Below are 27859 nucleotides of genomic sequence, written 5' to 3' on the forward strand. Positions count from 1 at the left end.
ATACTAATGAGCTTATCCACTGTTACCATTGAGCAGAAGTACTGTTAGTCACTACCCTGTACTCAGCTCTGGTGAGGCCGCACCTCGAGTACTGTGTTCAGTTTAGGGCCCCTCACTACAAGAAGGACATCGAGGTGCTTGAGCAAGTCCAGAGAAGGGCGATGAAGCTGGTGAGGGGCCTGGAGAACAAGTCCTACGAGGAGCGGCTGAGGGAGCTGGGCTTGTTCAGCCTGGAGAAGAGGAGGCCCAGGGGCGACCTTATCGCTCTCTATGGGTACCTCAAGGGAGGCTGTAGTGAGGTGGGGGTTGGTCTGTTCTCCCACGTGCCTGGTGACAGGACGAGGGGGAATGGGCTTAAGCTGAGCCAGGGGAGTTTTAGGTTAGATGTTAGGAAGAACTTCTTTACTGAAAGGGTTGTTAGACATTGGAACAGGCTGCCCAGGGAAGTGGTGGAGTCACCATCCCTGGAAGTCTTCAAAAGACGTTTAGATGTAGAGCTTAGGGATATGGTTTAGTGGGGACTGTTAGTGTTAGGTCAGAGGTTGGACTCGATGATCTTGAGGTCTCTTCCAACCTAGAAATTCTGTGATTCTGTAACTACAAAATTATGGCAAACTAGAGTTTAGGGATGTACTATATGCTGTTTTGCCACAGATTTAAGTCAGATTTCTGTTTCTCCCATCCTATGATTTAGTAAATACGTTTATTAAATCTGAAAATCTTTGCAATTTGAAATATTTTATTCTTCTGGCTAACGAATATATGAACTGTGTGATTATCTCCTTCAAGAACTGCCTGTACATATCTGGCATTGAGGATAATGGATGTGAAGAGGAAACCACTTCTATAATATGTGCACAGAGTCACATAAAAATTTACTAAAAATAATATTTTATAGGCAAACATTTTTCCCATCCTACACATTGGTTACCGTATTTATGAGCTGAGTTCCCGTGTTGAAGCCTATTATAAGTTTTCCAATACACTTCACCACTGAGATGAGTTTCTTTCATGCAGCCATTGACTCACCAAAGGAGGATGCCATCTGCAAGGCATTTAAAAAGACTGGCATCTGATGGGTTCATGGGAAGGAGGTGTTTACAGTCTGGGTCATCTTGTAGAGCCTTATTTATCCAATTAACAAAAGCAACTTTTTCTTCCTCTGAAAACAACATTAAAATAATCTATACTTAATATAAAAGATTAAAACGTAACGAAGCCAAAAATTAAATCTAGTTACTACCATGATGCCAAAGGAGCGTTTCACCTGCAGCCCCACATTCTGTCAGTGTTCGTTTTTATTTTTCACTCTGGCAAAGATATCTAACTTACCTCTGAGTGCAGCACGAAGCTAGCGACAAATTCAACAGCCACCTTTTAATAAAGTGCCACCCAAATTTGTCTGGTCTACCTCCACGTGCTTTCTCTTTGTTAATTTGCTTTCAATAGCAATATTTTCCAGTTTTCTTCTTTTTCCACATCTAGTGCAAATTTAAAGGGTCTTCCCATGTCAGGTAAAGTTTATTCATGCTTATTTATTACCTGAATAAGAGTGCTGTGTCCCCTCAGTAGATATTGAGGATGTTCCTCCAAGTGCTGTAATACCCAGCTTTTTGTTTATTGATTTTCGGTAAGTTTTGCTAACATCTTTACTTTTCAATTCCTGAATTATCTGCAATCAGATAGAGAGCATTGTGATTAATTATACCTTCAAATAGCAACTTACGTATTAAACCATATCAGCCTTCTATCTAGAGTCAGTAAAGAACCTGAATGCCTTTCTGTTATATACATTAACTCTTGAAAACAGATTTGCAACAACTAGAACATACTTATTTTGCTTATGTCATCGTATGCTTTACAATAAAAGGTGACCACATAAAACTTACACACCTTTAAACAAGGTGACTGATAGTATTTTCTAAGAGCCTACAATGTAAACCATATAGGATATACTGTTATGTCCTGAATTTGCCCAAACACTGTAGAGGTCTCAGAACTGATGATAAATAATAAGTAACTCATAAAACTCTATACTTAGATGCAAATAAAGGCATCTCCCCTATGAAACTGTGCAAGCTAAATTATTGAAAAGAGACATGAATAATGAGCTAAATGAGCAACCTGATGCAATTAGCAGCAGTACTCTAAAGTCAAAACAAAAACTAACCATCCCCAAGCACACAGATAAACCAACAGCTTGAATAGGTTTTGATTCTCTTAAAGCACACTAGATTGTGACCCACACTTAAAAAGACATCTAAACACTTCAAAGTTGCTTGCAGTAAAAAAAATAAAATAAAATAAAATAAAAAAATCCTCACTCCTAATATAAAAAGTAGCCTTTAGTATAGAGATTGAACATACTAGCACAAACATTAGCGTATCACTAAGAGAATTTAAAGGTTGATTATCCAACGTACTACTCTGTTATCAAAGCAAGGTTAGACCAAACAGTTTCTAAAAATATGTAGTCCAGCTCTTCATTTTTGAGGAAGTAAGGACTGCTTTGAACTACCATGTTCTCTCATGCTGCCCAAATGAGACCTACTAAATCAAATGGAAGAGTAAAATTCAAAGACTGGAAAATAATTATATAGGACATTGTAAATTGTCACAGAAAACCCTCCTGTGATCAAACTAGTACTTAGCTGTGTATTAAAGAATATCTCATTCTATTCTTTAGGTAGTAGCTAAATAACTAGTTCTTATTCATTTTCTGAAGACCAATTCTTAAAACCAAAGTACTACAAATTAAAGTCCAAAAGAAATGTCTTACAGAGACAAATTCTTCAAAGTTGATTTTCCCGTCTTTGTTGCTGTCTGTTACTGCAATGATTTTTTCTGCTATCTCCCGTACTTTGTAACCAGGCAAGGGTAGACTTGCTTCTTTAAACAGATCTTGAAGCTCATAATCACTGACATATCCACTGTTGTCAATATCTGCAAAGCAAAAACACAAGTTGGTTTTATACTTAAAGAACCTAGTATAACATCTGTTGAGAATACATCGAGTGCAAGAGATATACATAGGAAAAGATTATTTCTTCCTGTGACTTCACTACATACATAAGCAAGCATGAACAAATACTTATGTATTAGAAACACAATTGGCTGGGAGGTGTGACAGCCTGCTCTGTATTTTCACAGGAACTATGCTATAACACCAAAGCACGCTATAACAAGACAGCAAATTTGTAAAGAGCAAAAATTAAGCTTTAAGACGCCAACAAAATTCTCAACAAAACCTTCAAATGAAAGGAAGATCAAATACTACATTTTTTCATTCAGTATTGTGTATTCACTCCACAATTGCGAAGTGAATGGGTATAGATCATAAAAATAAATTAACAAAAGACTGACTCAGTCTAATTTGTGTTATTCATGATGAACACCACAACACAGCAGAAACTAAAAAAAATGAATTGACGTGAGTCAGAAACAGAATAAGGTGACCTGGTCACTCTTGTAACATGCCAATATGCTCCCACTTTGTTTTTCAGGTTTACTGGTTAAAAGACCTCTCTCCATGCTTTTTTTCTGATATCAGAACTCTGCCAGTAATACCAGAGTGAATGAATACATATCACATTATAGAAGGGCAAGTAAAAAACTACACTTTCATCTCTAGCCATGATTAATTGCTATTCATGAATTTTCTGTAATCCATACTATACTACATAGCATCTGTACAGCTTCATAAAGAAGCCACATTTCACTACTAATGAAAGGACAAAAAAAGTGAATGTTACTGTCTTTTTGTTTTGTATACTTTCAACAATTCACAGATCACTGCACGGTGAAACTTTATGCTTGTATACAGATTAATCCATTCATCCATTGTCTAGCTTAACTGTCAGACACGTAACAACACATGTAATAACGGTGATGATCTAAAGAGCAGAGGACATGTTCACAATCTCACTCAGATTACCAGCTATGTTAGTTCGCTGGGCTCATCTTGCACTCAGGGTAAGTTTCCATGGTGACAAACAGAAACAAATACATTGCTTTTCCTGCAGTTTATCAATGCAGCTGCAAGCAATTTATTCACAAAAACATTGAGAATGCAGTGATGGAAAAAGAAGAAAACATAGATGATGTTTAATTTTGACGCTTCACAGAAAGCATATTAGAAGTGGTGCTTTTTCAGTGAGCAGAATGCAGATGGTGAAAAAGAAACAAATAGAAAAGCTGTACCAAAACACTATTGGCAGCTGGCAAAATAGGCTACTGCTCACTGGACTTACGCATGCATGCAGTGGATTTTTCTTTGGTCTGTCATTCCAGCTCCTGGAAGCTATAGCCACCTTGAGCTACAGACTGCATCAAGATGATTGTTCTATACAAACTCTTTAATTATCAACCATGGATACATCTTATTCCTTTACTACTTCTAGCCTCTTTTTGTTTCAAAACATACTAAATTAGTGAGTTCACAATTTTATTATTTGCCATGAATAAATATTATTACTTTTTGGTTTAAACTTCTTGACCATTTACTGAACATCACTTGACACCTGTATTGACAGAAACCAAGCAATTTTCTGTTCAATTTTCTGTTCACCTTAACACACGGTGTTACAAATTTCTAATACACAGCTTCCCAACCGCCTCTTTACTGAGTTGGTGAGTCCTAACATTGAGTCCTAACATTTAGGATTCTTCTTGGCTGTAGCTGTTCCATAATTTTCATCCACAGTGATTACCATGCCTTAACCCGAAAACAAACCGTTTGTGCAAGTAGGATTATTGTCTCCTCAAGTATAGTATTTTGCAGGTACTGACACTACATTTCAGCTGCTGTTGAGACAACTGTTTTGTTGTTGTCATTCTTTTGTTTCTTAAAGCGGTTTTGCTCTACTAATAGCATAAAAATAAAAGCATATGAACAGTAGAGGGGGAAAGGCAAGGCAAAGAGGTGTGTCCATCTGCTGGGTCCTTCAGCTACCAGAACCAACACAAAATACAGATATGTGAGTAGTTGTTATTAAACAAAAATTCTTCTGTGATTCAGGAGTTTAAGGCTGGCACTCAAAATTATTTTGAATTACTGTGAAATGACCCCGCTATCCCATTATGAGTAATTACAAATATGCTCAATCGCTTTGTAGAGCTGCACAGTTACACACCACCCCCTGCGTATAAGAAATAAAGCAGATGTGAACTTCAACGTTCACAAGTTTATTGCAATCTTGAAATAAGGGTTAGTAGTTCACTAATTTCTTGCTATTTCTGTTTACGCTCAGATTAATCTGAAAATATCCTGTCAAACATACAAAATCATTGAGTTAAATTATTAGCATCTGCTAGCTTTAAAGGCAAAATCAGAAAGACTCCAAGTTTAGCTTAGTTAAAATGTAAAATTACATCCAACAAACTGAAAGACAAATTACTAGTTCAAAGTATGCAAGTAAAGCAGAAACAGTCAATTATCTAGGTCAATAATAAACATGAGAACATTTAATGATTTAAAGCTTTATCACAACAAAATTTTATTGAGATTTAAGGAGTTCCAGTAACTGATTTTTGAGATGTATTATGCGGCAAATACATTAACTTTTGAGCTGAACAGTTGTATTATTTATGCTATTTTACCTGTTTCCATTGCTGAAGTTGAAAGAAGTGAAGAAACACAGTTGCATTGAAAGCAAGTGGTTTTAAATAAGCATTCTTAGTTTTTTAGCTATTATTTGCAACAGAGAGAAAACATAGCCCTATTAAACCAAAGTGATCCATAAAGATTTTGTCCACAAAAACCTCCATGGCTCTGCAGTGTTATTGGCATCCTTATTATCTTCTAACCCAAAACATACCTATCTTATCGAATGCTTCTCTTAGTTCGTCAAGCTCTTCTCGAGAGATAGTAGTTACGTTGTTCTCCATGTTCTGACAGCAAGAAGCGTCGTCCTCAGTTGCTTACACCTAACAATAATTGATGAGATATTACATAGCATCAATTCCAAACACATACTAATCCAAGTTACTGATCTTTTTAGTACCAGGTATCAGACCTATATGGCACCTCCAGGCGTGACACAGCATTACAAACAACACTTGAAAGCATATTTAAATACCCAGCAATTCTTTCCTGTAATAGCTGCTGAGAATTTACCACAGCGACTCCAATTGCATATGCTGATGTTTTCATTCACCTAGAATAACCGACAGTTAACTTCTACCACGTGAGCAAATTTCCAACATCAATATTATCACCTCATACTTCAACAGATTTCAGAAAAAATAATTCTTATGTGCAACGCAGCATCATTGCAAATTTGTGGTTAGTATTGGGATTTAGTCCTGCAAGCACCAAGCACTCGCACAGCAGGAAGCCTCAGTGGGACGCATTCCCGTTTACACTCAGTGGGTGAACACTGATGCATCTTTCGCCAGCTGCTGCAGAAGTTACCATCCCCTGACAAGCCTATTGCCTCCTAACACTCTTGAAAAGTGAAATAAGAGGCCTTTACTCAGCGCAACGACTGGAATCTCAATATTAATATACTTTCTCCAACCAACATCATGCAGAAAGCTAACCAAAACAGAAGGCACTTTCCCAAGGGCCGATATTAACCCCCCATTGCACGTGGTTGCCCGTTCCCTCTTATCCAGACATTGCCCATGGTTTTATAACAGGATGATTTAGCCCTTTGTTAGGCAGTACAAATTCATAAAGAGGTTATGCTCAGCTGTCTCAATATGCAAGGTTATATTTGTATTAGTCTTTTGCCACCACGCACACACCATTTGTGTGTACAAAGTAAGCCTGCTACTGCACCCATCGTAGTATTGTGAAGCTGCATGCAACACTCTGCTTGTAGACAGCATGCCACAGATGGTGGTGTGGCTATCAGAGTTTCGTCTTTGCTTTTATTTTATAAATAAAAACTGACAAAAATACATCTCAATTAGTATTTTGGTCAAAGTTGTTCAGATACATATTTTTTCCCTTCCAGTTTGGTTGTTTCCGATGTAGTGGTTTTGCTTAAGAGCAAGAAAAATGTTCCTGATGGACAGTGTATTCTTTATTCACAATAATTATATTCAGATCTGCCATACACAATTAATTCTCCACCAAAAGAAGAGCACAACAGCACTGCACTGTTACCCACTATGGTCAGCAACAACAAGGTGTACCATGGCCTCACGTCAGGAGCCACTGAGGTGTCTCATGATTTCAAAATCATGTTCTCTGGGGCTTATGTTTTGAAGTCTGTGCTCATCTGAAAACAGAGCTAAACACTTCCTTCAAAAAGAAAATGACTGGGAAGTTGAGGTTCTTGTACAGCAAACTTCAAGTGGAGCCCATGGTTTTAAGGAAAACAAGTATCAAGAGACATGGAAAAACCCTTTAAGGTAGCAGCTGGTTTGCCAAACCATGGAAGAAAATAACACAAGAAAATGTTTGACACAACAGTGACTGTCACAAAGTACAAAAGTAAAATGCTTACTTGTGCCCTAACTGCAGCATAAGCACTTCTTTATCTACACTTACACTTGTATAAGATTTAGAAAGAGTAAGTCCCGTGTAATACCCACCTCAGTCTCATCTCAGCGAGTTTCTGCTTCTTCTAAGGTATACCCATAGTAGTTTAGTTTTCTATGATGCTAGATTAAAAAGTTCTTAACCAAGTGTGTTATTTCAATTAAATCCTGCCTACTTCACTTATGTTAGTATTTTCTGTCTTCACTGGGACTGCTCTTGTGGTTCACACAGGATATGGCCTTGAGTGTGGGTGGCGAGTTAAGTCTTTTCCTTTGTGTCACTCAATCTTCTTTAAGTACTAGATTTAAAATCCTACTCATCCATTTTGCTAAGCTTACTAGCAGCATGTACAAGGCTTCATACTCATAAAAAAAAAAAAGTCCTTACACACAGATGTTTCTGGAAGTACAGAAACCTGATTAAAAATAAAGAAAGGATGGATTGTGGGAAAAATGAAAAAATAAACATTTAAATCTAAATTATTAAGAAAATGCAAAGGCCTGAAGCTGCAGAGACACAGAAGACAGTCCTTTGAAATATAAAAACAGGATGTCAAAGCCTAAATGAAGTATTAGGCCACCATGGTACAAAAGACAGCCATACTTCCCTCATACTGTTAATGTTTTAAACTACTTATCATTACCCTGAATCAGATTTTATCAAAAACAAATTTTCAGAAGTTGAAATGTAATTAGTTTCACTTTTATGTTTCATAATTCAGATTTCCCACCATATTCTATCCCAAAAAAATAGCAGCCTTGGATTTACAAAGACACTAGTTATTTCAGGACCACAGAACACATCTGTTCTTGAATGAAGCAGATAAATAAAGCTAATACCTCTGCTTTAGAGAGACACTCTTAAATACCCTATTATATAATTACTGTGTAAATTAGCTGGTCAATTAAATGGCAGAAGTGCTGCAATTATGGTTGTGGCATTCAGAAGAGATCTAGTTTGAGCAAGCAAAGACAAATCTCTAAAATTTTTAGACCTTGCAGACAGTTTCAATACACAAACTTCTCATCTAGGCTAATAAATATCTTGCACACATGTATCACCACCAAAGACTGACAAGATTTAGCATCAAGCCTACAAAAGTAGGTGATAATTGGAACCATGCCTGCCTGCTGATAACATAAGTTCATTTACAGATAATATGTTTCTCTGTAACCTGATAGTGTTCATGCAACATTAAGATTTTCTGTAGCCTGTACTGATATTAAATCATCTCCTGCTGCCCCAGGACAAGGTAGCTACAAACACTGTTTTTATGCTGAGATGGTACACTTAATCCTCTTTTAAACCCCAGCCAGTACTCTTACCATGAACTGACATTATGCATCCATCCCTAGCCTGCCTTCTACACCTGGAAGGCTTTTTGTATCTGAAGGCAATATACTGGTGTTTCCTGGAAATGTTCCAGATCCAACACCAATGCAAACTTCTCTTGGTATCATCGTGGCATTTCTTTGTGTGTGGAAGAGCACTTGCGGCTGAGCAACAGCCAGGGATGCAGTAAGCAGGCCAAAGAGCAGTTCCCGTCTCTTTTTTGACCTCTTATCAAGGCTGTCAGAAAAAAAACAGAGCAACTGATTCAAAATCAGCCCCAATGGTTTCCTCCATCCCTGCAGGCAATTGGCAATTTCTTTTTCAGCTTCATTTCAAATTCTATTTGCCCTGTTTTCGTGCTGCAGCTGCTTCCGCAACTACAATGGATGTTACAAATGCTGACTCAAGAGCTTATTTTCTTTTGTTGCTGTTCTTTTTGTCTGGTACTAGAGACACACCTCCTCTTTCCTGGTGCAAATACCACTCGCTCTCCACATCATCCTTCAATCTGTTGTTTCTAATGACAGCCAAGCTAGCATAATTGTCAAATACAGGTTGTGCAGAAGAATTACCGCTTTGGTATCAATAATTAGTTATTGGTATGTACTACATTACAAAATTACAAAAAATTACAAAACATTAACATTTGACTTCTCTTACCAAGCTTTGACTCAAACTGAAATACAGTTTAATGCAAAGACAAAACAAAACAAACAAAAAAAAAAAACAAAAAAAAAACAAAAAAAAAACAACACTAAATTTAAGCCATTGTTAGATTAAACTAGAAGCTCTAACCTGTTTCAGAGAGAAATGAATGCATTACCAGGTATAAGAGATTGTAAAGTTCCTTTTCTATGAGAATGTGCATCAGATATTCTCCATATTCATCAGGGACAGAAAATAATGCTATATTGTAACTGAGAAAATGCTAATTTAACATTAGCAAAGACTTGTATATTGGAGAAACAGTAATCATTGAACTGACTACCATTGATATACATAATTTTGGCTCTATATTAACATACAGATACATGCACAGACATTTCTGTTGTCTTTTCAAGAACAAAAAACTCCTGCCCAACTTTTTTTTTTTTAATGTAACATTGAAATATTTTTTTGCTTATGCTACAATTATTCTTGACCATATATAGGTGACGATTAGAGGCCAACTACAGCAATTCTTTAACATTGTTACAGGACAAATTATTTTTCCCGTATCAGTGAAAAAGCTGCAAGAGACAAAGAGGGTAGAATTACAGGTCATGTTATCTAAAGTGAAAGAGTTCTTAAGTGTGGAATATAATAGTCCTCTACAGGTAGAACAAAAGAATCGAAAATACCTGTAGAATGATGAGCTATCAGCACTGGGCCTGATAAAGGAAGAAATATACATGTGTATATATATTTCTGTTTGTATATATACAAACAGACACCTAATGCAGCAAAGAGGATGCCAATTTAACTTTGAAACAGGAGATGACTGAAAGGTCAAAGTAATTAGTTCTATCAACATTATCAACATAATACACGTATACATATAAAATTAAGATTGCAACTCCTGAAGTGTGTTGCCTTTTTTTTTTTTTTTTAAAAAAAAAGAAAAGAGGAGGCAGGGTACAATTACAGTATTAGGTACAGTTACTAACAGTGTAATATGAACTGCAAAGTGCATTTTAACATTCCATTTTGTTGCATAAAATCAAGGAAGTATGCACTGCAACCGATTAGAAGTATAACAAGGCAAAATAGTACCTTAAATATCAGACAGTCAGGGTGAAGCTTCACTATCCTAAAGAGTCGGAGCATGCAAGTTTCAGCCTGAGCTTATAAACATAGCTAAAATGTATCCATAAAGGGATACATCAATGACCATCAGAAGTGTTTAGTGAAAGTTAGATGGTAACAATGAAAGTGTTATTTTTCAACATATAAACTCATACTCCACAGGATTTTCCTCACTCTTCTATGCACAGCGTTAGGCAGTGAGCAAGGTACAATGTACGAGGGAGCAGCTGATATTTTTAAACTCCCCCCAGAACTGTATGTACTGATCTTTGCTACAGTAAAGCTATCAAACCAGCCAGAGAAATTCTACATCAATGGAATATGCATTTATATAAGGAGGACTAGAAGACTTGCACTCAAGTTAATTACTCACCCTGCACGAATTTATTCAACACAGTACAGTAAATCTGGTGAACAGTAAAATCAACATTTTCTACTATGCCTTTAAGGTAAACATGGGTGACTCAAGAATAAGTAGCAAAACAATAAGCTGATATATTTAGTTTTTAGACAGGTCATGGGCCTGATCCAAAGTCACTCATTACAGTATAAATAAATAACAATTTCACTTAACAGAATAATTTTGTGAGACTTATGTCAGGATGAAGAACAATTCTATTATAAACAAACAGATGTTTAGTTTAGAAAGCTACCTGTTCATCCAAACAACACGCCTCCAGCATCCTTGGCTGCTGAGTATACAGAATAGCCATGCAAATTCAGCGATAAGATCAGTTTCATGCAGTTTCATTCACATGCATCATTCAACAGGCTCTCAGCCTGCCTGTGCTTTGTATTGTTGCACTCTGCATTACTAATAAAAAAAAAAAAAATCAAAGGAAAGCTTACCTGTGCCAGAAGGACTACCTCTATGCCACTGATTTTGAAACAGAGCTATTATGTGCAGAGTTCACAGAAATGCATTCTGGAAACCTCAACTGTTAGCAGTTTAGCAACATGAACCATTTGGGCAAATTCAGCCAGGCCAGGCGGTACCTGTTTTGGTCTTGTTAATTTGCTATTTTTCCTAGAAGTTCAAGTTTCATCTACATTCAGCAGAGAACTTGGAGTGTTTTATCCCCTCTGTGCTTTGAAACAGGGACTTGAATTGTGTCTACCTCATACCCACATGCAAAGCAATGTCTGCTCATCCCAGCCAACATTAACCCAGATTTAGCCTGATTTATAAAACTCCTTAAAATCCCCACTTCAGTATGTTGCATCAAGATTTCTTTCAGGTTGTAGTCTTCCATTTCACTTGGATGAAGCGTGCAACTGTCTAGAATAGTGAATGGCAGGCAAACTCGAGCTCTGTAATTGCTCTTTGCAGCCTCTGGTGCCGAAGGCTGAGAGGGAAGGTCACCTGTTCCTGGTCTGCTGAGACCTGCAGCAGGTCCCAGCCACCACTCTGCTTCCCTCTGCCTCACCTGTGTCACTGCTGCAAACTGTGGTATGGACGAGCACACGGTCACCAACTCAACTACCTGAAACTCAATCTCAACTACCTGAAACAGCGACATTTCTGTGACACTGGGATGCTGAGATAACGCAAATCAATACCATGAGCCCTACGGAGCTGTGCGCAGTAATGAGTATTTTCTCACATCAGTGGTATTTGCTAATGTTTATAAGATACAGTAACTCAGAACACACTAGTTGCCATGCGATTATGCAAGTAGCACAGAACAGCAAAGTTAAATCTATGTGTATTGGTAATATAGAGTATCCTGGGCTCTGCATATATCCTAACAAACCACTTCCAGATGAAAAAACTGTACACACAACATTGCATCCATACAACAAGCAGCTTTTGGTTTAGGACTTGAAAACAATAAGCACATCAGTATTAGAAATACAGATTTATTTTGTTTTTCCCACAGATCCCTTGATAAGAGACAACATTTCGGTTTTTAATACAAAAACAAAACATCCTTTAATCTAAAGCAAAGTCACCACAGATTTGAGAAAATACAAGAACTGCACTTTATATTTTGCTTAATGAAAGCTTCCAGATGAGGAATTTTGAACTCTCTGCACTTAGTATGTAATACAAATATATCACCTTTTCAACAAATTAGCAAGAAGAGAATCTTAGTATAGAATACAAAATACTAAACAGTTGTGTCATAATGAGCAACAAATTAAGGGACTTGAATAATAGAGTTTCCCTACAGAATCTCTGACATGATTAAATTCAAAGAACTCTGATCCAAACTGAAGGTCAGATAGAGTGAATGTGCTTAAGCAGCACATATTCTTGATTTTATTATGTATAACCTTTGTGTTGGTGAAAGTTCACTAACCCCGTACACATCATACTCAAGCTTTGCCAGGAAAAGCACAGGCACATAAGGAAAATGAAAGTAAAGTAGGAATTTGCATGCACTCAAACCATAAATCTAAATTACCTTTGATGCTATCTAAATCTTCTTCTTGGTCAATTTCAAATATTTCTAAACATTTCTTTCAGTCCTCAACAACACAAATATTTAATTGGGAGAAGATTACAAAAGACACAAGGACTTTATAGTTAACAAACATTGCAACTATCCACACTGCAACTGGCATGGTATTTCTTCCAAGACTGGAGCAATCTGCCCTTGTTTAGTGCTGCTGTATCACTGATGTGGTTAGTGTAATCACAAGCGTTCCTCAAGGACGCAGTTGCATATCTCACTGTATGCATGGACAATCATTGAGGCATTCACTATGGAATTTTTAAGTAAGATGTTTGGATTTTCAAATAAGAAACTCTTGCATCCAGTGATAAAATCCGCATACCATAATAAGGACATGGAAAAACAGGCAGGAACAGTGACAAGAGAACTGGGACTAGAAAACAGTTGTGGAAACAGAAGCTCACATAGAAGACCTTTTGTTGAATACATTCTAGAACAATTGTTCCCTCCAGTATATTACAAAGTTCACATTTATAGAAACCACTCGGACTGTAATACATGTATCTGGTGTGGTATTAACCTTCCCAATTTTAATCATTTTTTGTGCTGCTTTAGCATCCACCATACTATCAAAAGTCTAGAATAATTTTTACCTTTCACCAATACAGTTAAAACTAGTGGTCACAAAGGAAATTTGGAAGTCCTGTTATAAAACTTGAAACTTGCAACCTGTATGGCTTAGTTATGGGAACCCATTTTCACTCAGGTGCTTCAAATATATACCTTAGTTACAAGTAGGGCAACTGCTATCCACATTTACAATCACATGCATTTGTAATGAAGAATTTTATTCACTTTGAGCATTAACATGTTTTCCTCAACTCAAGAACACACCCAAGCCTGCCCATTGTAACTCAAAGTAGCATTAACATAAATGAGGTAACCCCATCAGATCACCTTATTATCCAAGCTTAAAGGCATTTTGTTGTTGTTGTTGTTTGTTTGTTTTTTTAACAAAAATTAAATATTTAAAGGCACTGTTTAGAAAGCAAACATCTTTTTTTTTTTTTTCCTTTCTATTTTAGAGGTGGCAATGTCTGTATTTCAAGCTATAGGTGATTACAGAGCTAGCTTCAAGTTGATCAGCAAGGTTCCAGAAGTTCACACTTGGGTCAGGCTAGATTAAGGTGACTTGGTGGAAGAAGTGGAAGAAGCCGCTTTGTTTGTGTAAATACTATCATGTTTACTGTTTAGAAAGCATAAACACCATAATGTTTACACTGGCCCCAAATGCATTTGACTGATCCCTGAACAGAAACCATGTATGTCTTTCTTTCAACAAGTTCAATCCATTCAATAGACTACTTCACACATTATGACCTTCTCTGTGATCTCCAGTGATACCACCCACATCAGCCCTACAGATGGATCATTTGGTACTCTCCAAAAAGCAGTTCATTGCACTGAAAGCCACGTCCCATGCCGACTAGCTGCTTGGCTTCCTTGCACACATGTGTGCCAGACCCTCCTTCCTGAAGCGCCTCCGTAGGGCCCAGCCATGGCACCCCTTGTACTTTGCCCGTTCTGCATCATCACCTCACCTCTGGCCTCGTCCCTATATCCACTGGCCTCACCCATGGAAATGTCTCCGCTCATGGCATTTCAGTGCAGCTACCTGGTATTCCACCAGGCAAATGCACTCTTCTGGAAGGCCAGAATCAATGCTTTGCAATTAGGAGATGAACAAAATGTCTGGCAAGAACATCTACGCAGAGGTACTAACCAGAGAGAACTGCGCTGAGAACTCTGAACACACCCGGCCACGGGCAGAAGGAAAAAAAGCTGCAACAATTAACATGAAGGCAAAACCAAACTTTGGAGAGGGAAGCTGGTGCCTCACAGGGTGCCACCAAGAACGAGGAGTCAACCCGGGATGAGCCAACAAACACAGCCCCCACAGCTTGGGGTGCCAAACCCAGAAACACTGCTGAACCCAGAAACCACAGCAAGGCGCGTACCTCCTCAGACCAGAGCATCACAGCAGCTTCACCACACAAATTCACGTTAGATGGAAAATGTCTATCATTAACATACAGAAAATTTGATGAGAAATTAGGAAACAGCTTGTGATAAAACCTATTTGGTTACCAGTCACTGCTGTGAAAAGTGATTTTTTTTAATGTAAATTTGCTTTTACTGTCACATTTCACTAAAGCAAACCTCACTAAAATATAAATGGAAAGACTACACTAACAGAAGCACGTTGCTTCAGGCACTCTATCCTGAAGTCATTCTTTTGTGCCTTGGCTGACATTACATATCAAGTTTACAACAGCAAAAGGAAGTGAGTTGAAAGACACCACCAAACGATACTTAATCTCCTCCTTTTTCTGGCTAGGTTTATGCACACACAGCTTTTGCTAACACGGAACTAAAATTATGAATAAAAATGTCATTATTTTATACCAAATTCCAGCATAAGCAGTCTGTATATTTATTTTTTGGTTAGGAAAGAAATGCTGAATTTCTTACCGAAGTAACTGCATCAGTATGAAATTAGGCTATGACACAGCCAAACGTGTGCTCGGAACTCAGGATTTGCTGACGGGAATCTCATTTGACAGAAAAGCTTTCTGGGTGCTCCAGTACTCTACAAATGAGATCTAAAACTTGTGGTTATGCTTTAATTATTCTTTCATTTGTTTATTAAATTATAGCACTGATAGTTAATTACTAAACAGAAAAATTAATCAGAAGCAATAATCACAATCCCAAACTTTCAAAAAACAATCATGAGTCATAGCCTAATCTATTAAACTATGAAATGACAAAGCATTTTAAAATTATTAATCTGGAATGACATCTGCCTTCTGTTTTCAGACATTTCACATTACTCTCATTAACTTTTAAGCTTTGTCTGTAACCAAAAGGACTAGAAATTTGTTTCAAAATTAATTAGATCCTCACATAAATTCTCAACTCCATGAATCACAGGTCAGGGAGCATCTTCAACAGAAAGTTCAGGCAGAGGATGAGAACTGATAGTAGTGTTAAAGTCACTGACTCACCATCTTCTGGTCTCCCCCTAAACTACAACTTAAGTATTACATTTCCGAAAGGGATAGTGCTATTACAGTCCAATAGTTGCAACTTCACTCTGATCCACCTTATTTGCAGCAAGGAAGCAGAAGTAATCAGGAACATTAAAATGTAGCAAGTAGCATGGCTTTACACTACCTACCTGCTTCCAGCCCAGCAACTGTCAGTACCCATCTCATAGCTCAAATCATTTTACTCTTAGCCAATTGCAATTTCGCAGATTACATACGTGCTTCAGTTTTTCTGAGTTTGTTGGATCTTGCATTTCAACTACTACAATCAAAGCACACTCACCTTACCTGTTTAATCTGTTAATAATGCTACTGATGTTTTCACGTCTTGCAAAGGCTTTCAGTTCTTGTCCCAAGCCTCTATTTCCTCCAGATTTGGGGCTGTTTAAGAGGTAGGGCACACCTTACTCCTTGTTCTTTGATGAGGAATTTATCCCTCCATGCTACCTATAACTTAAGAAAATACATCTTTTTCTTAAGCCAACTGGAATATCATTAATCATTTTTCTCTTCTCTAAGTGTGAAAATAGCATTTAGTTAGCACCTAAGTGCAAAAGCAAAATTATGAACAAAGCTATCAGTGAACAAGCCTACAAGGCAGAAGGGGATAGAGCTCTTGGCACAGCCAACACAGCACTCGCCAGGACAGCCCTGCCCTTGCCCTGCTCTCTGCTGGGCTCCAGGCTGGAGCCTCAGGTCACTGCAAATACTGGAAATCCAGCCCAGAGCCACAGGCTGACGCTAACTAATGAACTTAGTTTTAAGGTCACCCCAGAAGTTAATCATGTGAAGATCATTAAGGGTAACAATACAAATGCATATTCTTCTCCTCAGCAATTCCGTTCACATCCACAGGTGTTTTAGACAGTAGCTGACGGCAGTCACTGAACAGCATGGGAGCATATTGCGTTAGCAGAGTGTTCTTAAGTTTTCATTAATTATCAGAGGGCAACATGGCCCTCTGTTCCCTGCTAATTCCTCGTTCAACTCTCCATGGTTCAAAAGATTATTAGAAGATTAGACTGATCAGCTACTATACTACAAGCAAGCCAGGATTTTCTGTCATGGAAAATTCATAGGTTATTTTTGTTTTGCTTTCTCCATTGGTCAAGCTAGAGAGAAAAGGATGGTCTTCTACAATACATGGCAAAAGCGACTGGCAGCATGTCAAAACCTGTCAGAGCCCACAGTAAATGCTGCCCACTGGTGAGCTCCCGGCCTTAAGGAGGCACGCTTGCTGCAGCGGAGCATAAAGCAGCCCAGTGGTAGGGCGGCGTGAACGCTTGTCTGTACAACTAGAAGAGGATCTGGAGAACACAAAGGTCGTTCGCTGGTACTGTTGCTCTTAATTAGGCCAGAAGAAAATGTACAGTTGTAGCTGCCAACTGTCATTTTAAATCATGTTTGGAAGAGAAAAAAATATATTTCTCCACAAATGTTGTGTAACTAAATTACTCAAAACCTCAGCCATGGCATTCGTATGGTTCAGAGACAGCTTCAGAGAAGATACCATTTGACCAGATAAGTTTGAGTATATCCTGTAAGACTTGCATGTCCTGCATTTGTACAAATCTAAGACAACTCTCTGGAGCTGTAAGTACATTACAAGGATTCAAAATATAAAACTGAAAAAATACTTTAAGTGAGCAGAAGGGCTGCTGTCGATCCATCAGCACTGCTTGATGGTAAGAAAGGTAACAGCATGATGCACTTGCAATAAGACAACAGAACACAACCTTTCCTTCCTGTTCACAACAAACCTTAAGATAAATGTTTAACCCTAAATCTTAATTTACTTCTGCACAGTTCATTAATGTGCTACATCCATTATCTGGAAAAAAAGTAAAATAAAATTTACAGAAATCAGGTTCAGAATATACTTCAGCTTTAGGTTAGGCTTTAAAATTTATTTCAGAAGACCTAGTTACATAGCTAAGACTTTTCTGTAGCCAAACTGAGCTCTTATTCTAAGCCAGAAAAAAAAAAAAAAAAACACCTTGAAGATAAAATATTATATTAGTGAGTACTAATTATTTGAATAGCTTATGGATTTGACATCATGTCAGATCTTGACTTCAAGGCTAGCTAGCTCTTCTAAAGATAAGTTATAGCTTACTCAGGCATTCCAGATTTCCTGCAGCACCCGTTAGCAAAAGCCTGCCATCTGAGTTTTGTGGGAGTCCAGCCTAGCTCATGAAAATGATTTCTTGTGATCTCCAAGTCTATTAATCCTCTACTTACTTGGTTATGTTCAAGGGTTCCCTCAACTGTAGATTTACCTCCTAAAACACTATTTCGTCAACGCAACCAAGGAACCAGTATCACCAGGAAAAATGAGCAAAAAGCATCTTGGGGGTTGGAGGAAAGACTGCTACAAATCAGCCTGTCCTCAGCTCCTATCCATGCTGATTCAGATTAGTTTTAACACTTGTACTATCTGGGCATACTTTTTAGCTATCTAACCAATACGTTCCAGCAAGCTTTATACCACATAATAAAGCAGCCATCAGAAGTGTTTCCCCACTAACAGTTGATAACACGTCACTTGCAGGTAACGTTAGGCACTTGCAAGTGATCTTGTAGCCTTGCTCTTTCACATAGGTGGCATTGTAAGAATGCAAACCAGACAGGATTTTAGCACAGCTTAGTAATATATTCTAATTTAAACGCTAACACTTTATCTTGTTCTAGAAACATTTCATCTCATTTTATAATAACCATGACAGTCAGCCTGAAAGGTATAGCGTGACCAAACCGTGAGAGGCAACTAAAATTTTGCCAGGCTCACTTTTAATAGAATGGTTAGAAAGAAGAGTCAAAGTAATTCCCATATAAAATAATTCCCACTGCAATGGCATTTCCACTTGTACATTTTGGATAACGTTGATGAAACTGCATTTTACTTTATCCAACACATTACAGAGTTCTCAACACTAACTTATAGAGGATATGTATTTTCCATGTATGTTCAGTGATACATGATCCTGTTATTGCTGTATCTGCAGATATGAAATTCATTCGAAGAGTTGAAGATATATAGATAGCAATGATTAAGATGAGCAAGAATAGAAGCTTTTAGAAGGACTGTCCAACAGGCCTTGAATTAGTGAAGTAGTTATCTGTGGATACAATTCCAAGCAAATGATAACTCTTTTAAACCAATGAAATCATTGATAAGGCTTAAATTTATTCACATGTTATAACATTTTGCTAGTTCGGGATGTAAAAAATATTCTGGCCCACAAAATTGAATAGCTGATATAGATGACAACAAGCAAAGCGAAATAGATGTTTATATTCAGTTATGAATTATTTTCTCACTTAACTACATCATGATACCAAAGGGGAGAATGAAAGAGAAGATGTGGGATCAGAGCCAAGTCCTGATGTCAGCTATAAAATGGTAAAACTCCCAGTAGTTTCAAATATATCTTGGTTCCATACATCAAGCTTGAAGGAAGTAGTAACACTGCAGAAGCAAAATATTCAGGTCAATGGCAATAGAGGATTTCTTATTATTTTCTATTGACCTACCTTTTGGTTAGGAAAGAACAGAATCACTTTTGCCTTTGTCATAAGGGGATAAATTCACCTATCAAGAAATAGCAAGACACATAGGGAAAAAATGGAAGAAAGGAAGACATGAAGCTAGAAGAAAGGCTTTATGAACAAGCAAGACAAAAGTATTCTAAAATATAAAAATTCCAGAACATAAAAACCTATGAGGAAACATCTCATTAGAAAAGAAACAGCTAGTTCCTGAAGCTCACGCAAATCCTTTAAATTAGCGTTCAGGTAGATATAATCTTGTTGATAACATATGGCCTAATATTTCAGCTCTACTGCACGTTAATGCTTTTAATAACCCATTCTGAAACCTACCAATGATTATTAACAAGTTGAAGGGCAAATATACTTTAAGTGAACTAAGCTGGGCAATACCAGGTCCAGCACCAAATTTTTTTCCTAGTACCTATTATTATTAATAAAGCATCTGCAAGAGAACCCTGTAAGTGGGTTGATAATCCTTTTCCCATCAAAAGCACACATGTACAAGCACATGACCTGCTTTATGCATAATTTATTGCTGAGGCTTAGCAATACCAGCCTCACTGATAAGCAATTGTGATGTACTACCTTTCTTCTCCTCAGAAACCTGTGTGTAATAGCTGTAACTAAGCACATATGCAAAAAAATCCAGAAATTCATCAAGTAATTTATATTTAGAAGTACTGAAACAGATAAAAAGATAGTAAGGTACAGAAGGTCATGACCGCATTTGGTATGAATCAAAGCTGAAGTCACGTAATCAATTTATCACAAAACAATATACCAGATAACAGAAGTCACCCTTCCTGTTTCATTTTACAGCCCTTCTTTAGTTGTGTAGCTACAGAGATACTTAAATATCCCTTAAGTGGTTTGATGTGACTATAATGCAGATCTGGTTCCATTAATAAACTAGATCGATCTCTTGATTAATATTCAACTTGATCTGACTAATACCAGTTTTGATTTTGTGTTAATATCCCTTTGCATACCACAATGTGATCACTGGTCAGCTGTTTGCCCAGTGAACGTCAAGAAAGCAAGAAACAAGTAGCAAAAAGATCATAGAATCACCTGAGCTGGACAGGACCCACAAGGATCATCAAGTCTAACTCCTATGTATACAGGCAACTCATTTTTATTTGCAGAAGCTGTGCACAAGGAAAAAAAACTCAAGTCATTGCTGCCTTGTAATAACACCAGATTCCCAAAGAATATATCACCTAACACACTCTCGAAATTACTCAAATGTTTAAATTTTGCTTCATCAATAGTCTTTAGCACTTAAGGAGGTTTATTTGCATAAAAAAAAAAAAAAAAATGCTTGCAGGACTAAGACTATCTAGATTAGTCCTTAACAGCATTTACTATTGCAGTTTTTTACCCATCTCATTTTTGCTTAATTCTTCCATTTACATTTTATTTTAAACCTTCAAAGCAATATTCAGGACCAGGTATAATTTCAGCCTGTGCCCCTTCATTCTAGACAACTTGACTACATACCACAGGCACAGATTAAAACTAGAGCTTGCCGGAATACACGTTTTTATGGTTTCCATGAACAATGCAGTGTGTTCAAAGGTCAGCCAGCTAATCTGACAACCATTTTCATGGCTATATATGGAAATCTGACTTCAAGTAATCATACAATCTGGTGTGACTACAGCAGCCACACAAGTGATAAGCCCTAAGCACACCTTGATATTACATGAAACTCCTTGGGTGTTCAAGAGGGGCTTGGTGCGCCATCTTGGCTACAACTCCTCTGACCACCAAACCTGCCTGTGCAATGCTCGTGTCTCACAGTTCACGAGGGCATCAGGGAATGTGTGTGTGAATTTAAATGATCAATACAATTACTTGTATCTAGCTGCAAGAGACAGACAAGATTTAACTGGGGTCCCTATAGTGACACAGGGGAGCATCTCATATACATCCACAGAGCGGATGAGCCCCAACACAAACAGTACTTCTACCTCAGAATTAAATAACTGAGGGAATAAGACAACAAACACACTCTTGTGTTCTGTTCGTCCAAGGCAAAGTCAGCGTTTCTTAGTGTCTCAAACTAAGTACATTGACCTGCAGAGGTACATGGTAAAGAAGCAACAAAAGCAAAAACAGATAGAGACCTGGGTGTGGAAGCGTCACACAACTATTAAGTGATAGGACTACCCATGGGCAAGGGGAAAGGCAGCTTTGGCATAACTCCTGTTAATGCCCCATACACTGGATTTGATACTTAGCTCTACCTACCTGCATCAATTTCCCTGAGTTCTGCAAGCTGTGAGCTCTGCACACCCAAGACTCATTTAAAAAATGAGTAAAGAAAAAACAACATGGCCTAAGAGCACATGACTTTCATTAGCATCAAGTCACTCTCTCCAGCTGGAAAAACAGCTCCCTCTCCTTTCCATCTCTTCCCTCTCCATCTCCTGGGGGTAAAGATGACATTAAAAAGATGGGATAAGGAAAAAGCAAGGAGACAAACTAAGAGTTTATTGAGCTGCTTATTGCGTGCTCAAGAAAAGTAAGCAGCAAAACTGGGTGAATCTTTTGAGGGTTTGAGGATTGCTAGGTTTTGCAAGTGCAAAATGTTTTCCAGGGAACATCCAGAAGACTTCTTGCCTCCTGAGGAGGCAATAAGGTCATTATGGGCACTGAAGAGTCTTGTAATACCCAGTCAGCAGGAAGAACTTGACAGTATTGCCCAGAATGGAATGGATGGGGCTTTGAAACCAGGAACAAACAGAAGCTTCTAACCTCATGCCCAGTGAAGGATGGAAAACAGCGATTTCCCTTTAGGGAAGTGCTATGAGTAGTTATTACAGCTGGGTGGGGAAAAAAAAAAAAAAAAAAAAAAAAAAAGCCTGAATTTGTAGTTTGTTAAACACTCGAAGGAACTGCACTTCGAAATTCTATAGCATTCTGCCTACGACAACTGACATCATGCCTACAATACCTATATTAATAGCATCTCACTGGTGACTTAGGAGACTTACATGCAAAAGTACTTTTGTTTTTTTCCAATTCAGCACTGAGCAAATCCCACTTATGCAGTGTAAATGAAGAAATAACATCGTATAATACAATAACTTAATCCTATTTCTTCAGATGGAAAGCTGAAGAATAATACATCCTGTTCAGACTCCTCTACCGTCCCAGCAGGTGCCCCACCATCTCTCCTAAATTTACCAAGGATTATGTCTCTGGGATTTTAACTCATCAAATTAGCAAGCAGTGCAAGTCACACCTTTCTTAGCCAAGAAGGCTTTCTTCCAAGCCTGTCTCATGCTTGGACGTTTGCATTCAGAACGCTGTTTTAAAGTTGTCTTAAGAAGTTTTTCTTGATCTGAATCACACAGAAAATTCTCTGTTTAAAATAAAACCCAGACGGACCTGGTCTTCCTAGAGCATCAAAGCATTACTTAAAGCACGGAAAGCTGTATGGATTTTGCTTTCTCTCTAGAAATTACTCTTAAAAGGTAATTATTACTATTAAAAGGTAAATATTTTATGAAGTCAGGTAGCAGAAAACGCTACAATATTTATAAAAAAACAACAAAGATAAAACCCAGTTACGTCTTATAGCTTCTTGAAGCCCCCCAGCCCCTTCCTATGCCAGCAACCCCTAAAAAACCAACGCAGCTTATTATTTTTAATTAATCAGTGCGTTTATCAGGACGCGACCAACCGCCTGTTCAAGGAGCCGGCCAGCAGCACCCCCCGCAGCCGCAGGGGCTGCCCCGCTCCCTACCTGAGCCGCCGCCGCCCGCTCTGCCGCCGCGCCCCGCGGGGCACGCGCCACCTGCTGCCGGCGGGCGAGGCGGGGCCAATCAGGAGGGCGGGGAGAGCGGACGGGCAGCTCCCGCGGCCAATGGCAGGGCGTGAAGGGAGTAGGGGCGGGACCACCGCGTCCCGCCTCACGCCTCGCCCGGCAGCGAGGGCGCCTGAGGGGAGCGGGGCCGCGTGCGGCGGGGCCGGGCTGGGCCTCAGGGGGCGGGGAGCGGCTGTGGCGGCGCCCTCGCGGCCCGGCGCGAAGCGGCTGAAGGCGGAGCGCCGCCGGGGGGCGCGGGCGAGCGGCCGGCTGGCGGCGGAGGCGGTTTGGGTGGAAGCGGGAGGCATGGCGGAGCAGGGCCTGGAGATGGCCTCCATGATCCCCGCGCTGCGGGAGCTCGGCAGGTAGGCCGCGGGGGACCCGGCCCCTGCCCGACTGGGGCCCTGGGGAATGGGGCGCGGGGCCCGGCCCGGCCCGGCCTGGCCTCTCGCCCCCGCCGCTGCCCCGTGTGGTACATCCCGCACCGGGTTTACTTTCTGTCCTGTGCCTCGCTCGGGATGGATGCGAACTGCGCTTAGTCAGAAGCGTGTGTTGTCTAAGTGTCGTCTGCTGCTGCCCGAAAGAAAGCAGCCTGCTGCTGCCTCGATTCTACCTCCTTTTATTTAATTTTTTTTTTTTGTGGTCCTTGAATTTCTTTCATTCCCTTCAATTTTGCCACTTAAAAGGCCTCATAATCCCAGGAGCAGTACTAGTAGCATTCTGCAGGTGGCCAAACTGGAGGGGAGGGAGAGAAGCTTGTGGCAGCGCTGAAAGCTTGGAGCTTGGGTTCCTTGCTCCTTGAGGTAATGTCATAAAAAGCCCATCTCTTGTGCTGGGTAGGTAGAGCACATACAAAATAACACTTTGCATCACTTTTGCTCAGCTTGTAAGGAAGATAGATAGCTTAGAGCTAGACAGACACCTGAGTTTATCACAAGCATGCTAGGAATCCATCCCATATGGCCTCTGCTGAAGCCATCCACAGTGTGTGTGGCATGTTCCTGCCTTTGCCGCAATCTTCATTGTGTGATGTGAAATGAACCTACTTACCTCTGAGACTTCAGTGTGAATTACCATAGGGTCATTTGCTACACATGTTCTGACTGATCAAGACCTGCTGCTCTCCAGCTCTGTTGAAAGAAGCTGCGCTGGGACAAAGATTAAACCCGTATAGGAGCATTTCATGACTGGGGCACGTATATGCTCCACGCATACAGAGAAAGAGAAGTATTTGTCTCTAGAATTCTAATGGCAGCATAAAGACCGCAGCTTATTCTGTGGTAGTCAACTAGTTCACAAAGAGCTACAGTTGAATATTGAAAATTTGACCTTAAAAAAGTACCTGACATGGTAATCACCTCAGCAGTTGCTGTTGATACCTCTTACCCTGCATACTGGTAGCTAATAAGCTGAATAATTTTGTTAATTTCCAAAGTGAAAAGGGTACTCAATTTTATTTTTCTGCCTGAAACCTTTTGGGGCAGGAAAAAAAAAACTGTTTTGCTTTGTGGTGGTGGGTATAATAGGTCAGAAGTGTGTTTAATGTATATCAAATGTAGTCGCATAATAAAATTAAATAATTTTCAGCATTTCATACAACTTTGTGTGTATGAAAAATAAGGGGAGAGAAGGACATGTAATATGCTGGTTGCTAAATCAAGAAAACCATCTGCATTTATTTTTGAAGACATCTGAAAGAGAAAATTACCTGTTTCTGTGTTTAACTCCGTATTATTTAATGTTTTAAAATTGATAACATAATGTACTTTTAATTTTAGTGCTAGTCCAGAAGAATACAATACAGTTGTTCAGAAACCAAGACAAATACTCTGCCAGTTCATTGACAGAATTCTTACAGATGTAGATGTGGGTAAGTATTACATCCCTATCTTTCAAATTGATAAATTTTAAACGTGGTTTACAGTTTAAGGAATCTCCCTTCTCTCCAAGTTACATCTCACTTCAACAAATGTTAGTAGTTGAAGTATTTGCTTTTGAGATACAAAGTGACTTCAGACAAATGTATAATTGCCCCACCCAAAAAAAGACAGCCTGTTCTTAAGTATTGTTTTTAAATATATAAGTATTGTATTTTATCTTTATCATGTAACTTTTCTGGTTAACTGCTGTCTAAATCTGGGATAGTTTCCTTCTTGTGCTCTCTAAGTAACCTTGGGGAATTTGGATAAATGTGATGTGATTCAGATACTTGCTTAAAGGGAGCTGTATAGCAGCACTAGATATCTCTAATATTTTGTTAAACTTGATTCTGTAAGCTGAAGTTGAAACTTAAAAACTTTGATTTTTGCAGCTTTAGAATAATCATCGGCATTTTTTTCTACAGAGATCATAAATCTAGGAAAACATTATTACAAATTAAACTGTTAACTATTTGCTATTTTGCACTAATCAAAGAGCTGGATGTAGTACTAACTAAATGAATGGAAGTAGTTTTAATGAATAATACTTATTATGAGCAATTTATATTTTACTTCATACAGTTTGGTGTCATGTACAGGGTTTACAATAACCACAAAATGTTTTTCATGGACTAATATGGTACATTTCAGATTGATAACTATACAGCTTTGATACAGTATCATAATATTTTATATAATAAATTTCTTCATCTCCTGTTTTAGATGTGAACAAAATTCGTGAAATTGGTTTATTGCAATGCTAATTCAGATTTTTTTTTTCTTATTTTTTTTTTTTTTAAAGTTGCATTGGAACTCATTAAGAAATCAGATTCACAGCCAAGTTCTGTGATGTTGCTAGATTTTATTCAACATATCATGAAATCTTCCCCCCTTATGTTTGTAAATGTGGGTGGAAATCAGGAGGAAACTGAATGCAGTTCCATTGGTGAGTTTGAAAGTGTTTGTATTCAGTTTTGGTATTTACAGGATTTAAATTTTCTGCTGATGTATTCATACAAAAGAAAATAGGGAAAAGAAAAATTGGTAAGTTTGCCATTACCTATGAATCTTATGATAGACTTTTATTAAGTGAATTGATTTGCATATGTCATAATGGTAATTTATGAGAACTGAGCTTGACCTTATTCAGTACTTTTGCTTAGTAATTATGATACCGCCCAGCTAACGTTGGTAAGATATCCTATACAAATAGTTATTGCCTGAGGGGTTTTTTGAGGTGGAAAAAAATGTCTGGAACTACCCATTCTAAAATCAGTCTTCTCTTCCTGCCCACAATCCCTTCCTGGTTTTCAATAAGATCTCCTGATGAAATGTCCCTGAGAAAGCTTTCTGTTTACGAAGCTTACATGTTTTTCTCAATGAAATTTTTTATTCTTTTATTCTCTCTTTTTTTTTTTTTTTTTTTTTTTCCGATGAATAATTTGCTCTCAAGGATGTGCTTTTTAGTAGGAGGCATTGTTTTTTGTCTTAATAGTTTTCTGAGTGCTGTTTCTTTTCATTGTCCTAGAATTTAGTAACTGGATCATAACGAGGCTTCTTCGAATTGCTGCAACTCCAAACTGCAACACATTGCACAAAAACATCTGTGATGTCATTTGCTCCTTACTTTTTCTGTTTAAAATGAGGGGTTGCTCCATCTTTGAAATACTGACAAAAGACTTGCTACAGCTTTTCCAAGATTTAATCTTCCTGCATGAAAGAGATGTACGAAAGCATCTCTGGGGAGATGTGCTGATATGGCCGGTGACTGTGAAGAGATTTTCAAGCAATATAAGTGACAGTGTGGGATATTTAAAATCGGCACCATTAGAGCTGATGGGTATGCCTAATGTAGACTGTTTGGAAGTTATCTTATTGTCTATCCTGACGCATATTGTTGCAGATGTTTTTTTTGTAAGACAAGATACTATTCTCTGGGGGATAGGTTGCTCCCTGTTGGAGTATGGTAGTCCAAAAGTTAAAGCTTTGTCAGTGAAGTTTTTAATAAAATTAATCCATTTGGGAGGACCTCCAGAACAGCTGGCCAGTGTTTTCTTCACAGTCTTTTTTGGAATTCTACAATCGGCACCTGAAATGGATATTGAAGAATCAGAACTTTTTGAAGAACCGCTCTTACTGTTGGTGAGGACACTATTACCTTTTGAAGCAGATTCTTACAAAAATATTGAACCTGTCTACTTGAACTTGCTACTAGAGAAGCTTTGTGCATTGTTTGAAGGAGATGTATTTAGGTGTCTTCATTCTGAAAAGCTGAAAGCTGCTTTTTGCCATATACTGCAATATTTTTTGGAGTTTGTTCCACCTGGCTATGAATCTGCCTTACAAGTGCGAAAAGCCCATATCAATACCATCTGCAGTATTTTTGTGAATGTGCTTGGAACTCAGGAAGAACAAGAGGTAGGTTGATTTTAGAAACTGTTCGTGTTAATAGATAATGT

The 27859-nt window shown here is 38.4% G+C and overlaps 2 protein-coding genes across 2 annotated transcripts in view; one reads left to right on the forward strand and one right to left on the reverse strand.

Moving 5' to 3' along the window:
- The window catches only part of PLS1 (plastin 1), a 41038-nt gene extending 17591 nt beyond the window's left edge, over positions 1-23447 (reverse strand). Inside the window, exons 1-5 of the mRNA XM_082767700.1 lie at positions 23422-23447; positions 5817-5925; positions 2780-2943; positions 1543-1672; positions 1030-1162 (exon numbers count right to left, since the gene is read on the reverse strand). Of these exons, the coding sequence (XP_082623826.1) occupies positions 1030-1162; positions 1543-1672; positions 2780-2943; positions 5817-5886 (497 nt within the window). The 5' untranslated portion in view covers positions 5887-5925; positions 23422-23447. The remainder of the gene's footprint in view (positions 1-1029; positions 1163-1542; positions 1673-2779; positions 2944-5816; positions 5926-23421) is intronic.
- Positions 23448-23768: 321 nt separating this feature from the next.
- ATR (ATR checkpoint kinase) overlaps positions 23769-27859 on the forward strand; it is a 40302-nt gene continuing 36211 nt past the window's right edge. The window contains exons 1-4 of the mRNA XM_082767184.1: positions 23769-23846; positions 25260-25351; positions 26203-26346; positions 26929-27818. Of these exons, the coding sequence (XP_082623310.1) occupies positions 23788-23846; positions 25260-25351; positions 26203-26346; positions 26929-27818 (1185 nt within the window). The 5' untranslated portion in view covers positions 23769-23787. The remainder of the gene's footprint in view (positions 23847-25259; positions 25352-26202; positions 26347-26928; positions 27819-27859) is intronic.

Source organism: Aythya marila (assembly GCF_965140915.1).
Source record: "Aythya marila genome assembly, chromosome: 9".
Taxonomy (NCBI): domain Eukaryota; kingdom Metazoa; phylum Chordata; class Aves; order Anseriformes; family Anatidae; genus Aythya; species Aythya marila.